This window comes from Drosophila subobscura, chromosome J (genome assembly GCF_008121235.1).
Source record: "Drosophila subobscura isolate 14011-0131.10 chromosome J, UCBerk_Dsub_1.0, whole genome shotgun sequence".
NCBI lineage: Eukaryota > Metazoa > Arthropoda > Insecta > Diptera > Drosophilidae > Drosophila > Drosophila subobscura.
Window position 1 is genome coordinate 21,874,105 of NC_048532.1, and position 15,064 is coordinate 21,889,168.

The 15,064-nt window shown below is 45.1% G+C and overlaps 2 protein-coding genes across 2 annotated transcripts; one reads left to right on the forward strand and one right to left on the reverse strand.

Moving 5' to 3' along the window:
* The first annotated feature begins 1,379 nt into the window (after nt 1-1,379).
* LOC117893493 (alpha-protein kinase 1) lies at nt 1,380-9,172 on the forward strand. The gene is made up of 2 exons (XM_034800127.1): nt 1,380-2,739; nt 5,699-9,172. The coding sequence occupies exon 2, from the start codon at nt 5,712-5,714 to the stop codon at nt 8,268-8,270; it is 2,559 nt and encodes an 852-aa protein (XP_034656018.1). The 5' UTR covers nt 1,380-2,739; nt 5,699-5,711; the 3' UTR covers nt 8,271-9,172.
* Nucleotides 9,173-14,163: 4,991 nt separating this feature from the next.
* On the reverse strand, nt 14,164-15,052 carry LOC117893500 (selenoprotein F). Its single transcript, XM_034800138.1, has 3 exons — nt 14,914-15,052; nt 14,741-14,859; nt 14,164-14,688 (listed from the first exon to the last, which is right to left on the reverse strand). Exons 1-3 carry the CDS (start codon nt 14,950-14,952, stop codon nt 14,310-14,312), a joined length of 537 nt encoding a protein of 178 aa, XP_034656029.1. The 5' UTR covers nt 14,953-15,052; the 3' UTR covers nt 14,164-14,309.
* Between the last annotated feature and the right edge of the window lie 12 nt (nt 15,053-15,064).

The window sequence follows — 15,064 nt, forward strand, 5'->3', positions numbered from 1 at the left end:
CTCTTGCACACATTTCACCTTGCAATTTCCAGTTCTTCTTGTAGTTCTCCTCCTACTTTGTCTACTTGTTCTTCTGGTTCTCATTGCCTTATTTCCTTGTCGGCCTGGCCCTTAAATTTCTGGGTGGCCCCGAGGCCGCCAATTTGCTTCCAATTCCTGACTCAAGTGTCTGGCAAAACGAAAAATTTTCGCCTCTAACAGATGGTTGAAAGGGGAGGCAGGAGAAAGGAGAAAGGAGAGATTCGTATCGGGGAAAACAATTTTAAATGGCGCACACAAAATGCCGGAAACCAGACACAAAATGTTAGCGGAAAAGGAAACAGACGCTCCCACACGCACACAGTGGCAGGCCGGGCAGGCAGGCAGCACTCGGGGCAGGGGACAGGCTGGCCTGAATGAATGTATTTGCTGATGCAATTTAAATGCCACAAAAGCAGAACGATATTTTTCAAGTTTTATTTTCACTTCTAATACGACTATCAAATTGTATTTGCCTTGATGAGATTTTATTCTAATTTAGATAATTTATAGGAATAATTTGGACATTATTCAGAGAATCGGGGAAGCATTTTTGCAGCAGAAGTTTTGCTATTAAAATACTCGGAGATCTATTTTGTAATTCTCTTAGTCGTAATAAATGCAGATCCTAATCCTCGTTTATGTTGATTTGATTAAGGTACAAATATAAGCGCAATAAACGCTTATACCAAGCATAATGATTGAAATTTGCAAAGTTTTTGTTTATTCATTGTCCACGGCGGACATTGGCAAATATAATTCAAATGAAACGGTTTTTTGCATTAAAAATAATTCTGCTACATGAAAACCACACTAGCAAAAGAGACACCTGCCGACAAAACAGGACACAAGAATTGGCGTTCAGCGCCATCTGTCGCAACACATGCGAACCGCTCTCTTTATTATCATGGTACATACCTTCAAGGTACAGACAACTCAACAGCGGGTACCAATTTAAATGTACCAAAAGCTATTAGGAGAGTTTAATGATTGTGGATTCCACAATAAACTTAAACAGGGTTACGGTTGATTATGTTCCACTCTTGGAGGAACATAAGTCCCCATCTTACGACCTACTAAAATTATGTCCCGTGAAAAGAGGCCGCTAGCTGTGTTCAACCCACCTTTTATTGCTTTTCCTTGCGGTCACATGCAATTTTCAAAATACTCAAAAATGAGCGTTGTGCTCTGTTCTGCGTGCTTCCACCCCACCCACACTCCAAACCATGGTACTCAACAAAAACACAATGAGAAACTCAGATTAACTTTGCAAGAAACTCCAAAGAAAGTTTCCGTTGAAAGTATCGCACAAAAGTATCGATAAGGTTAAGTATCGTCGGTTCATCAATATATATACATCATCCCTAGTCTGAATTCAGTGTTGGTTAAAGGCAGCAGAAGAAAATATGAGAAAAACTGAGGAAAAAACAAAACAAAAGTGCAATAAATAATGAAAAATACAACGCGCAATAGCGGGCAAGGTGTAAAGCATATAACCCACAATCGCAAAGGCCAGTAAGAGGCAAAAGCAGAACGAAAAAGGCAGCGAAAAAGATACGAAGATGAGCGAAGAAGAAGAGAAACGGCAGCAGCAGCAGCAGCAGTCGTGAGCAATAATAAGTTTTGTTCTGTGCGCGAGAGTGAGTGCAACGAAAATATAACAAAATACACGAAAATAAGGCAAAAAATCAGGAAAAGTGAAGGAGAAGCAGCATAATAAAAGATTGCTGAAAGTGCGCCTGGCCCACTCTTCCCCCTCAAACACACACACATATCCCCACATCTTCTGCACCCAAAAAAAGTGTGTGCCTGTGTGTGTGTGTGTTCCTCTCTCAGTGTGCGTGTGTTTGTGTGTGAAAAACAAAAGCCAAATCGGAGCAGAGGCAGACCGACCCCCTAAGAATAACTGTATATCAAGGAAATGCAATATAAAAGGGGAACGCGACGCCGTCGCTGAAGCCTGCTGCTGCGCCGTGCTGTAATCCCCCTGCCCACAACCCCCCTCAAATTGTGCAAAGGGGCAAGGGGTCAAAAGGCAACAAACGAAATACAAAAAAAAGAGGTCAAAGGCGCAACAAAAAACGTTTTTGGCGGCGTGCGGTAACCAAAAGAATACACAAAAAAAAGTGCCAAAAGCAGCTGAGAGAGAGCGCAAAAACCAAAAAGAAAAACACAAACGTCGCAGTTTTGCTTTAAAAAACAATAAACGTGAGCCCCGCGCGTGTGTTTGTGCAAGCGAGCAAACAACAAAAAGAAGAAAAACACTTAAAACGACTCGACTCCAATTAGAAGAAGCCGATTTTTGTGTTTAATCACATAACAACAACAAAAACAACCGAAAATCAAAGCTGGTTTTAGTCCAATCAAAATATAACGTTTAAATAAAAGCCAATAGGAATTCTAAACGGAATCCAATAACCAACACAAAAACGCGGCAAAGTAACAAAACGAGAAAAATACGCAAAAAGAGTTAAACAAAAGCAACAACCATATAAGCATCAGCAGCAGCAGCTGCGCGCCAAAAAATATTAAATTCTTTTAAATAAGATTTCAATCAAGAAAAGGCAGCAAAGGCAACAACAAGCTCAGATCCAATTGGAGTTGACTGGACACAGCGAGTGTGAGAGGGAGTGAGAGAGCGGGACTCCAAATACCGACACAGAGAGAGAGTCGCGCTCTTGTGCAAGGGAATTTTTGTTGTCTTAGCCGCGCGCTTTGCATGTAAGTACCGTAAAACAGCAACTACCCTTACCACCCACAACCCCCCACCACACGTGTTCGTTTTGTTTTTGCCGCCTCTGTTTTGCTGTGTATTTTGTCGGTGCTCTGCCATTCCGCCGTTGGACAAATAACGGTTGCGTTTGTTGCGTTTGCGCCGCGCGATAAATTCAATTATTCAAAAATTCCACGGAACGCAGCTGATAAGCAAATCAATTCCCATACCCCAAAGGAGTACAAGTAAAAGAGAGGCAGAGCGAAAGAGAAGGATATAAATAGAGTTCAGTGGAACACAGAGCGAGGGAGAAGACACAATGTATGCAGATCTTTTGCAGCACGCAGGGGGAAAGAGAGAGGGATATAAATAGAGTTCAATGAAACACAGTCTAAAAGAGAGGAATAATAATATAGAAGACTGCAATGGATGCAGTGGAAAGGCCGATCGGGAGAGTAAGAGATCTCTGAAGAAAAAGGAGTGACAGAGAGGAAGTTACATGGAACAGAGCACGGACTAAGTAAATATTATCGTCCCTCTGGCTTATTAAATGTCACTATCGATTCGTGGGAATATTTCTCCCCACTCTGATGTCTCTTTCAAGCTCAGTCCACCAGCAAACACCCAACCCCACACACCCTTCAACGTGCCACTGCGTGCCGCCCATTGTTCGGGGGGGCCTGGTCCGTGCTCGGCCTTTTTATGGCCACAATTGAGGTCCCCGCCTTCTCCCTTCCGAGAGTGTGATCTGAATAGCAATTCCCGTCCAGAGTCTGGCAATGCCTTTAGGCCGAAATTGGCTGTGCACTTCCGATATCTGCGGTGATTAGTCATCGAGATTGCGATCTACACATTGAGAGTGGACCTTATTTGATTGTGAAAAGCGAAAGCCTTTTTGGGTTCTACCAGAGAACAAAAGGGAAGTTGTATCCCTACTCTGGCAATCGTTGCGCTCTGCGATATCTGCTACGATTAATCATCGATTTGACCATCATTGGTCAATCATTCCATAGATTACGCTTGTATTATCCATGTCAAAACATCCAAGTCTAAGTCAATGCGTCATCATTTAGCTAGAATTAACAAGTTCAGCTCAAATATTTCCCAAAAACAACAACAACTTAGTCATTTCCTAACCAAAAGTGTGTTAACTCCCGACTCAAGTTCCCCAGAAACTCTAGAATGAATTAATTATTAAACTGAAAAGTGGGACACTGGCTATTGGACAGGTAATGAGGGAAACACATATTCTTTATAGCAGCTGGAGACATTTTCTTGTGTAGCTATGCAATCCTTGGCTATGGGAAATCTCTCGCTGCGGTACTCTGACTATTGTTAATCGATAAATACAATTACTTCCGCTCTGCTGTCAAGAGCTTTGGGCAAATGTATGTCAAAGGTGTGGGAATTAAGTCACCCCACAGAATGGGAATTTCCTTTATATGTATTTAATGGGGAGCCAATGCAATTCCCAGCAGTGTAGCTCATTTGCTTAAAAGAATGTTGGATTTGTCATCGTTCTATGCAAACATATAAACTTAACTCGCATTCGCTTTGAAGTTCTAAAGATCCAACACACGAGTGTGTACATGTGTCTATTGGCCAAACCCTAGATAAGAACCAGAGAACCAACCCATCAGCAACATGACGGTGCATTCTGCTCTACTACAGAGTCTACTGGGTCGTGTCTCCTCCCTTGTGGAGCTGTACGAGTGTGTGTCTTGTTAAAGATAAAGATAAAGACCGATTTCGGGCGTGTTAGATTGCCAGCCTGCCGCTGCTCTGCCTGTTGTTCTGTTCCGCTCGCTCGTTCCGAAGTCGCGCGATCTGTTGAGCGCTTTTTTTTCCCCCCAACCTTTTGTGAGAGCTGCTCGCATCTGATGATTATGATGAACATCATCATCTTTTCTGTTTTGTTGAAAAAGTTGTCACAAAAAAGTTGCTGGCTAAAACTGGTTTATGGCCATGTCTGGCACTGAGACTTGTGGCTGGGGCTGGGCCCTAACTCGGATCATATGTGGAGCATAATCTCCCCTCGAGTCGAACAAGCGCGGAGAGCGTGGCTGGTTTTGAAATGCCCTTCAAAAATAAATGGAGAAAAACCTCAACTTTGCACTGCCGCGGAACCGGAATAAATTAATGCAGCAAAAAAAAAAGAAAGACAAAAAAAAGATTATTTCGTTTGCTACGCAATTCGCGACATTTGCATAATGCAGCTGCAGGTGGGGCAGCGCTCTCCCCCTCTCTCTCTCACTATTTCTCTCTCTGTCTCTGGGGAATCACTCAAGCTGGCGACGCTCACTCCCAAGAGCGTTGTTCCATAGAACTATAAAAACTTGTTGTTTACTTTGCTCGTCGGCAACAGCTTTCCCGCCCTTTTTCAACACTCACTCACACACACACAGTTACACAGAGAGAGACACGCACAGTGGCATGCATACAAGACCTGTTATGCAATGGCATTGAAAGGAGAAAGAGAACGCATGTGCCGGAGACCGGGCACACCGTACCGGGTAAGCGGTAAATGTGCGAATCCAAAAAAACAAATTCGAATGCGAAATTCGAGTCCCATGGTCGAGGTCCCCCTTTAGGTGTGTCTCTATCTGTATCTGTATCTACGTTATCAGCAAAGCTGTTTCACTCACAAATTGATAAAATACAGACAAAAAGAAGAGAAGCCACGGGCAAAAACATTTCCATGCCCTTCTCCAAAAGATAAAGGTAGATGGAACGAAGATAAATACGAAGGGGGCGCTTAAAAGAGAAGATTAAATCAGTTCTAGAGATGAAGGAAATATAGTTCCGATGATAGAGATACAATGGGTAATCGTATACCCTTTCATATCAACAGGAGGCGGCCAAAACGAACACTCAAACCCAAAGCCAAACACAATTCTCGCGCTATAAGCCCCTGTCCAACTCTATGATACTTTTTCCCTCGTAATTAAAGTGATTCTCTCGTCACAGAACCAGCGGCACAATGGCAAATCCTCGCAAATTCAGCGAAAAGATTGCGCTGCAAAAGCAGAAGCAGGCCGAGGGCACCGCAGAGTTCGAGCGGATCATGAAGGAGGTTTATGCCACGAAGCGGGACGAGACGCCGGCCACACAAAAGATACTGGAGTGCCTGGGAGGTGGCCAGGAGGTGAGCAATTCCTCGCCAGGAGCGGGAAACGGCTCGGGTGGCGGAGGAGGCAGTGGTTCTGGCAGCGGGGCCAGCGGCGGTGGAGCTTCGCCAGATGGCATCGCGGGAGGAGGAGGAGGATCCCCGACGGCTTATCGCGAGTCGCGGGGTCGCAGCGTGGGCGTGGGACCCATGAGGAGACCCTCAGAACGGAAACAGGATCGCTCGCCGTACGGCAGCAGCAGCACAACGCCACAGACGATGGACAATGGCCAGCCAAATCCACACCTGCTGGGACCACCCACGTCGGACAGTCTGTGGCGCCGCTCCAGCTCGGATTCGGCGTTGCACCAAAGCCTCAACATGGCCGTGGCCGCCGAGGCGGGAGGCTTCGGCACGGACATGAACGCGCTGCACGCCAACTACCTGCAGCAGTCGCCGCAACAGCAACAGCAGCAGCAGCAACAGACAGTCCACCAACGATCTCACTCGCCGCACCACCACATAGGACGCAGCTTCAGTCCGCAGGCACAGCGGAGAAAGCCGCCCCTGCTGCAGCCCCACCAGCTGCAGCTGCAACAACAGCAGCAGCATCTCCAGCAGCAGTTGCAGCAGCATCAGATGCACCAGCAGCTGCAGTTGCAGCACCAGCAGCAGCAACAGCACCAACATCTGCAGCATCAGCAGCAACAGCAGCAGCAGCAGCAACAGAACACGCCATACAACGCCAAATTTTCCAACTCGCTGTTTCGTCCGCTCCAGGATCAGGCCAACTACGCCAACACAGGCTCCCTGCCCGATCTCACGGCGCTACAGAACTATGCCCCCCAGCAACAGCACCAGCAGCAGCAACAACAACCACAACAGCCACCGCAGCAGCAGCAGCAGCAGCAACAACTGCAGCAAACCCTTTCGCCAGTCATGTCACCGCACAATCACAGACGCGACCGGGATCAGTCGCCCAGTCCGTTTAGTCCAGCCGGAGGAGGAGCAGGAGGTCCCGGCTCGCCCTACCACCAGCAGCAGCACTCGCCGACGTCCGCCAATGCGTCAGGGACGGGAACGGGAACAAATAACACGACGCAACAGCCCTCCACATCGCCTCACCTGTCGTTCACCAACCTGGCCACCAATCAGGCGGCTGCGGCAAGCGGCACGTTCAGTCCGCTGCCCACCCTGGGGCCGCACAACAACTCTGCGTCCTCGGCCAACCTCACCGATTACCGCCAGCCACCGAATCCGCCTAGTCCACGCTCCTCGCCGGGTCTCCTGAGCAGCGTATCCGCCACGGATCTGCACTCGAGTGCCCCGGCCAGTCCCATCCGCCAGCAGCAGCAGCAGCCATCGCCGTCGCAGCAGCAGTCCCAACAGCAATCCCAGCAGCAGCAGCAACCGCAGCAGCAGTTCGATGCCTCCTACAACAGTCTGAATACCTCGTTTCACAATCAGTTTGAGATCTTCTCGCTGGGCGACAGCAACTCGTCGCCGGAGCAGCAGGGATTCGCCAATAACTTTGTGCCCCTGGACTTTGATGACCTGAGTGGCGGCGGTCCAGGCAGCAGTAGTGGCAATGGAGGAGCTGGTCTGACCAACGGCTCCAATGGTCCCTATCACAACAAGGAGCTGCTGGACTTTAACGAGTTGAGCGGCAGTCCCGAGGGCGGGACGAATAACAACAACCTGAGGAGGATGAACAACAACCTGAACAACAATGGGCACAGCAATGGCGTGGGATCGCCGCACAATGGTAGCAGTAATCTGAATGGAGCCGCCAACAACAATAGTAGTAGCACCGCTGGCGGTGGATCGAATGGCGGTGGTGATCCTCTGACGATTGCCGCCTCACCAATACCCTCGCCATTGGGATGCCCCAGCTCACCGCTGCCCATACCCATGTCGGGACAGGCCTCACCGCAGCACCAACAGCATCACCACCATCATCAACAACAACAGCAGCAGCATCAGCAACATCACCAGCAACAGCAACAACACCAGCAGCAACAGCAATTGTCGCTCTCGTTGCACCACTCGCCACATCACTCGCCGATGCATTCGCCACATCACACGAACTCGCCGCTTTCAAGCAGCTCCCCAGTGAGCAATAACGCCTGCAACACAAATGTACTACTGATGAACCACCAGCATCAACAACAACAGCAGCAGCAACACCACCAGCCCCAGCAGCAGCAACAGCACCACCATCATCACCATCAGACCAATGCAACCGCGAATATACCGGCCATCATATTCAGCGATTACTCCTCCAATGCGGACTTTTCACGGGAGATCTTTGACTCGCTGGACCTGGATCTCGGCCAGATGGATGTGGCCGGCCTGCAGATGCTGTCCGATCAGAATCCCATAATGATTGCCGATCCCAATATCGAGGACAGCTTCCGGCGCGACCTCAACTGATACTATGAGGAGGCTGTTGCGGCCATTGAGAGCGGAGTGCTGCTGGAGGATACCTACGAGGCGTTGCTGGACTCCGTGCCGGAGTCTGTTGTCCCACCGCCCACCAACACCATCAGCAGCAGTGCGGAGGCAGCAGCAACAGCCGCGGATAGGGATAAGAAGGAGCTGGAGCTGGAGACGATCGAACAGCTCGTACCTGGGGTGATGGATGATCTGGTTGACTCCAGCGACCTGGATGAGGAGGTGCGAAACTTCTTCCTCTAGGTATATCGCCATGTTTATCGTTATTGTTCTCGTTATCGTTATCGTCATCGTCCGTGCTTTTGTAGTTAGCTCTTAAACAAACAAAAAACAAAACAAATCGTTAACCCCTAAGTGTACTTGAGTGTCTTTTTACACCAACCCCAACCCCCACAACCCCACAGCAACAACATCAACGCACCCCTTAAAGGAAGAAGAGATAAAATATTAAACCAATTTTTACAGCGAGTCTCAGATTTTACTTAACTACGCACATAAGCTCACTCTTTAAACACCTCTACTTAAACTCTAATTTCTGTATATAACAATATCTTAAACAAGATTTAAAAAGAAAAGTAAACAACAAAAACCCGACTAAGGATTGAAACCAAAAAGTGTCTTAGACCAACGACCAAAATTATATTCTCTATACAAGAAGGAAAGATAGAACGAAGCCGGGAAGCGGAAGTGGAAGCGGAAACGGAAACTAAGAAACAATTCCTGTACATTATCCAACTATTCTAGCTATGCAGATATCAAATCTATACCTTTTGCCAGTCTTCTATTCTGTTAACGATCCAGCAACAAGGTACATAAACACACACCTATTATATAGAAGTGTAATGAAACCTTTTTCCATATAATCCCAATGTGCCGTCGAAGCAATTATTAGTATTTAAGACCGCATAAACGATACCCCGATCCGATCCTATCCAGTGCTGTAAAGTTTATATTTAACGCCCAGAGCCCAGCCCCGGCACCAATCGCCAAGCACTGTTCGAATACAAAACGATAAAATACATTCGAGATCCTTTCTTCATGAACGCAGTATCACAAAATTAAATAAACGAGTATATAACAAACAGACATATACGTATAGCTAAATAAATATATATATACAGATATATATATAATTGATAGATCAGACAGGGAGCTATAGCTGTCCTCAGGCACAAGTGCAGCTCACAATTGGAACAACCTGTTCCAAGCAGTGTACTGCTACGACAAATTTTACGAAGCAAGAATCAAAATATATAACGAACTCAAAACTAGAAAAGGAAAACAAAACCACATTTTTTACTACCAATCTTTAACCTGAATAAATAAATAAATAAATAGATAGATAGTAAAGATATTTCCAAAACGTTTTTCAACACTTACAACAAAGTCTACCAAAAGTGTGTCTACACGAAGTACATTTCAGGGTCCGGAGTCTGCACATAAAAAGCTGCGGCTTAAACTTCAGGTACTCATGAAAAGCCTCGTGTAAACATAGCATAACATTTTGTTAATTTTATTCAATTCAATAACTACGGAAAATTCAAATGGCCTGCAAGAAACAATAAGGAGAGTGGAATAGTTAGGATATAGAGCGATCCGAAACCCCATATAATAGACATTGTTTATAGATAATACAAGCCCCCGAAAATCCCAAAAAAAAAAAAGAAGAACCCTCATTGCTAATCTACTTAATAAATGTAACAAGAAAAGAAAAAGCCACACAAAACTAAAAACTTCTAAAGTGCAAAAAAGGAAATGTTTTATTTGATTCGAGTACCAGAACTTATACACATACGATTATATACAATACATATATAAATATCTAAAGATAATCTAATTGTTAATATTAGTAACCGCGATGTTTTTGCAAGATTTCCCTTTTTTAATTATCGATGTAAAACCCTAGTTATAAACTAAACTTAAATGCGAGAGAAAAGCGAAATCTTTACAGGCAAAAAACGCAAGAAAAAAATCGACAACAAAAAAAGAGAAAAGAGAAGAGAAATATATATGTAATTATAAATGTAATTTATGTGGGCAACGCGCAAATAAAATATACACAAAACAAAACAAAACAAAAAAAGAATTAAAAGTCTTTTGTCCTTGCTGTTTTGTGTTTAAACGAAAAATATACTTATAAATTAAAATGCAACAAAAAACTTAAAGAAATATAATAATAATAATAACTATAATAGTTAAGAAAGTGAAACGCTAATTATAAATTATACTATTATATTATTATACAAATACAAACTAAGTAATTGTGTATGTAATATATGATTACACTTATGAAATAACGATAAATCAACTGCAGCAACAAACAAGAAACCAACCAGAGGAGAATCAGCCATAAGATTATATTCAATGTAATAACACAGTTATTTGTTTCAAATAAATCTTAAATTTGATTTTAAAGTCCAAGAAACCATCCAGATTTGTTTCAAACTGCAAGGAGATTTTTAAAGAACAATCTTCAAGGTAACTTTACTCTAAAAAGATCTGTTTAAGTCGAATAAACTCTTAAGTATTTTTCCATCTTTTAGTATCCATAGAAATAGCCGAAACCACCCGGAACCACCTGTTCGATTTCGATTTGGAAGAGAGACCCCAAGGGGCCGCTATCCTCTTTTGCAAATGCCGTTTACGTGGGACGCATGCCATGCATTATTCAATGTGCGAATAATTGCACGTAAAATTATGTAAATTTATAGAAGAAAAAAAAATAATAATCAAGCACATTTATTAATTGCTCGCTGGCTCACACTCTCTCACACACAGCACACTCTCTGGAGGCGCTTACCCACACTGGGATACTGGAACATGTACGAGTACTGTAGTTAGTGTCTTTGTTAATAAGCGCGGCGCAGTTTGTGTTTTGTGTGTGCTAAATTTTGTAGTCAAAGTTCAATGAGGCAAATTGAATAACTGCCAGGGGCCGGAGATACTTTACTCCGCTTGATGCCCATGCAGATGATCGAACCGTCGAGACGGCTATGTCTTTCTGGCACCTGGGTGACCTTTCGATAATCCTATCAAATTTAGGCATGGGTAAAAGAATAACTTTCAACATCAGACTTGTCTTGTTTGGCTGCCATAGAAATGTTCAGCTTTTAGAGCTACGGTTCCTTAACTCTCCAGGTCCATTGTTTGAACATGTGCGACGGTGGGAGAGAGACGGAAGCGTCGCAGATTAAAGAATAAATAAAATAAATAATAATATGCTGAAGACGTCAGTATTTGGTTAATAAATAATACAAGCAGATATCGTAATTCCAAAATCAAGTTTTCGATATTTACAGCCGCAAAACCAATTAACAAGAGAGAGGGAGAGAGAGAGCAAGAGTTCGATCCCCGACAGAGAGAGCGCGCGCTCTCTCTTCGCATAAACTCTGGCAGCAACAGGCTGCTAACGGTAAAGGGCAAACCGCCGCCGCACATGTGGTAATGGAACGTATGTATGTATAAGCGTGTGGAAGGGCAAAGCACAAAGCGCTAGGGGAGAAAAACAAACAGTTGAAGCAGACACTGTCAGGCTTCATATAGAAGAACAGAGTTTAATGGATATGTTGGCAAGACACTCGAGAGTACGACAGAGAGACAATTCGCAAAAATGTATGGAAAAAATGTTGGTTGAGCTTTCAATATTCAAAACTACATAGCGAGGTGCGACTGTAGCCAACTGTTAACCAAAAACAACTTTGGCCCGCGCCAAAACTGAAACGTGGAGAATGAACAAAAGGGAGAAACAGAAACAGAGAGAGTGAGACACACTGATAGAGAGAGAGGGAGGGAAGTACAAGATTGCTAGCTTTTGTTGATTATTATTTTTTGTTCATGTTATTTCTTAATTAAGTGCTAAAATGGCATGGAATCAAATCGCTTGCTTGATTAAGTGTGTGTGTGTGTGTGTTCCTGCATGTGTGTATGCATGTATGTGTTGGTCAAAGATGACGCTATGACGATAACGTCATTACCGTTATCAGAGCACCAGCACTCCAAAGGCGCAAATGTTATCAGTGGAACGCAAAAAGCACGAGAGAAGAAACAACAGCAGTAGCAGCAGCAGCAACAACAGATCTCCTCTCCTCCCTGCCCAGGTCGTGTGGGGTACAGAATCAGTCGACATTCAGTGCACGGCATCCGTCCATGCCACGCCACCCCACCCCAAACCACCCATCCCATCTCATCCATGGGGGGCATGGACGTTGGGGGACATTGACAGCGTTCGCTTCGCTCTCTGCCAGGCCCAAGGTGTCTTTAAATGGGGTGATGCATTGCCTTGCGGGCCGCTTGAATTGAATGCCACTTGCCAATCTCTCCCACTTTCTGTTACGAAACTATCCTAAAAGCTCGCGCTCCCTCTCTAGCCAGCCACCTTTTATTTATACACTATGTATGTATGTATGTACATTTGCATGTAGTTTCTGTGGCCCACAACAGTTGAATGCACTCGAGTCCGAGTCCCCTTATTGATAAGGTTCAGGAGAAGAGATTCTCTCCCGTACTCCCTCCACTGCCCCCAATGAAACTGTAGGAATAATAATAATGGCAAATAATTAGTATTGATTGTAGGTCGCACTTTCCTTTGCTTGATATTGGGGCGTGGTAGCCGCCTCCGAGTGTATATGTGTATGTACATTTTTGTGATAGCAGCCGCTAAAAATAGCCCATACGCCTCAGAGGGCCCCCACGTCATTGACGTTAGAGTTGGGTTTGGCACATGTACTCGCATTTATGCTTGGATGCATTGCCTCTAGAGTGGCAGCATGGATGTGGGGAATGGCGTTCCAAGAAAGGGAAAATATAACCGATAAGATGGAGGTGGATGGCGTTCCGAGAAAAGGGCCCCCGGTTCTGCAGCAGCACTCAGCCCCCGCTGGCACAGAAAGAATAACAGTGGTGCGAAATATAATGCAGCAATACAGTTAAAGTGGTGCAAGAGGAGGGGAGAGAGCACACATATGTAGTACACTCTTTAACCCTGAGATGTGTTATGCCCACAGAGATGCTCACTCCGAAACAACGGTACACAGAAAGAGAGCGAGAGTGCAAATGAGTGCAATGCAATCCAATCCTAAGATGTGAATGAAAATCTAATGGAATGATTCCGAGAGAGTGAGAGAGTGTACACTTAACCCTGAGATGCTCAAAAGTATTATGCAATTAAGATTCATATTTGCCCACTGTGCACCGCAGACTTTGATTAAAACAATAAACAAGTGCAGCAGAAGCAGCAGCACGAAGAAAAAGAAGGAGAATGTAAGGAGAAGAAGAAGAAGCTGAGTAAAGCAAATAAGAAACACAAATACAAAACTGCATTGTAATGAAACGTAAACAGGCGATAATAATGCAAAAACATTTTAATTTGCCAATCAGCACGCGTCCTCTCTATCTTCTCTCTCCGTGTGTGCACAGACTCTCTGGCTGCACTGGAGATCCTCTAAAACAAGGATGGAGAGCAGTTTCCTTCCGAAATTGATCAGGAGAGAGGGAGAGAGCCGACGGCTGCGTCACAGATCGGAAATAGACATCAGTTTCGGCGGTCGGAAATACCTAAGAACTATTTGCATTATCCGTTAACACAATTATTTAAACAGGCTGTTCAAATATTGGTTAAGTCGAGTAGCCGGGCCCTGGCCATGTGAGCCGACCAACGACGTCATGGCTGATTGCCTGAAGGGGGAGTAAAGGTAAAGTACCACCGTACCGCAACGACGGTGATGTCTCCGTGATAAGAATGTCGAAAACAATGGCCAGACATTGTGATTGTTGTACAGGCCGGCCGGGCCGGACCCCAATCCAATCCACACCACACCGGTCGCTCCAATTCAATCGATGGAAAGATACCGAATAAAATGTATTAATTTATTTGTATGAATCAAGAATTTGAGAATTTCGGCGTCCGTCGCATTGCAGTAGCAGATTTTCTCACCCAAAGCTCTCTCCCTCACTCTCTTTCTTGTTCCACTGTCATAGTGACTTTAAAACTGTGGAATTTATTTTATGGGAATTAGAATCTCAAACTTTATTTGTTAGCAAATAATCATCGTCGTCGTCGTCGACTGCCTCCTCTACCACACTGTAGGAGCTCTTGCCCTTTCCATCCTTGGACAGATGCGTCTCAAAGAACTCCTCGACGGTGTCCGTGTTCCACTTGGTTATGGACAGCGTCTCCTGCACCTTTCCAGCAGCATCGAGTAGCTTTACCACGGGATCTAGGCCACGCACATACTTGATCTGTAGATTGGGGAACTTGGCCGGCCGCCCGCTCTGGATGAACGCCTGTATCTGGGGATAGGCACGGAACTTGCAGGTGCACACCTCGAGAATGGCCTTTGCATAAGTGCGCTGTGCCGCCGGCTGCTGATCCAAAGTGCAGCACTGCTTGCAGGGGGTCCTGTGTAATGGAAGATGTTAATACAGGAATGACTACACAGACTGCCACTTACTTGAGGGTCTCCAGGCCAAAGTCATCCAGTTTGTCGCAACTGGAGCACATTAGCTGGGCCTTGATGAAGCCCAGCTCCCGGCAGTCGGCGGCCGTGAATTCTGCATGGATTTGCTGGCACTGTAATGCAGTAAAATGTTATCTCTTGCAGGCGGTGGCACTTTTTATACTCACACCAATAGCTAAAAGTGTAAAAAACACAATTTTCTGCATAATTATGGCTAATTCTAATTATTTATGTCCACGTCTTGTTTACATTTATCGATGTGCACGATGATATCGTTGTATCGGTATGTAGTGGTCTCTTTCGGTATTTCACGAGACG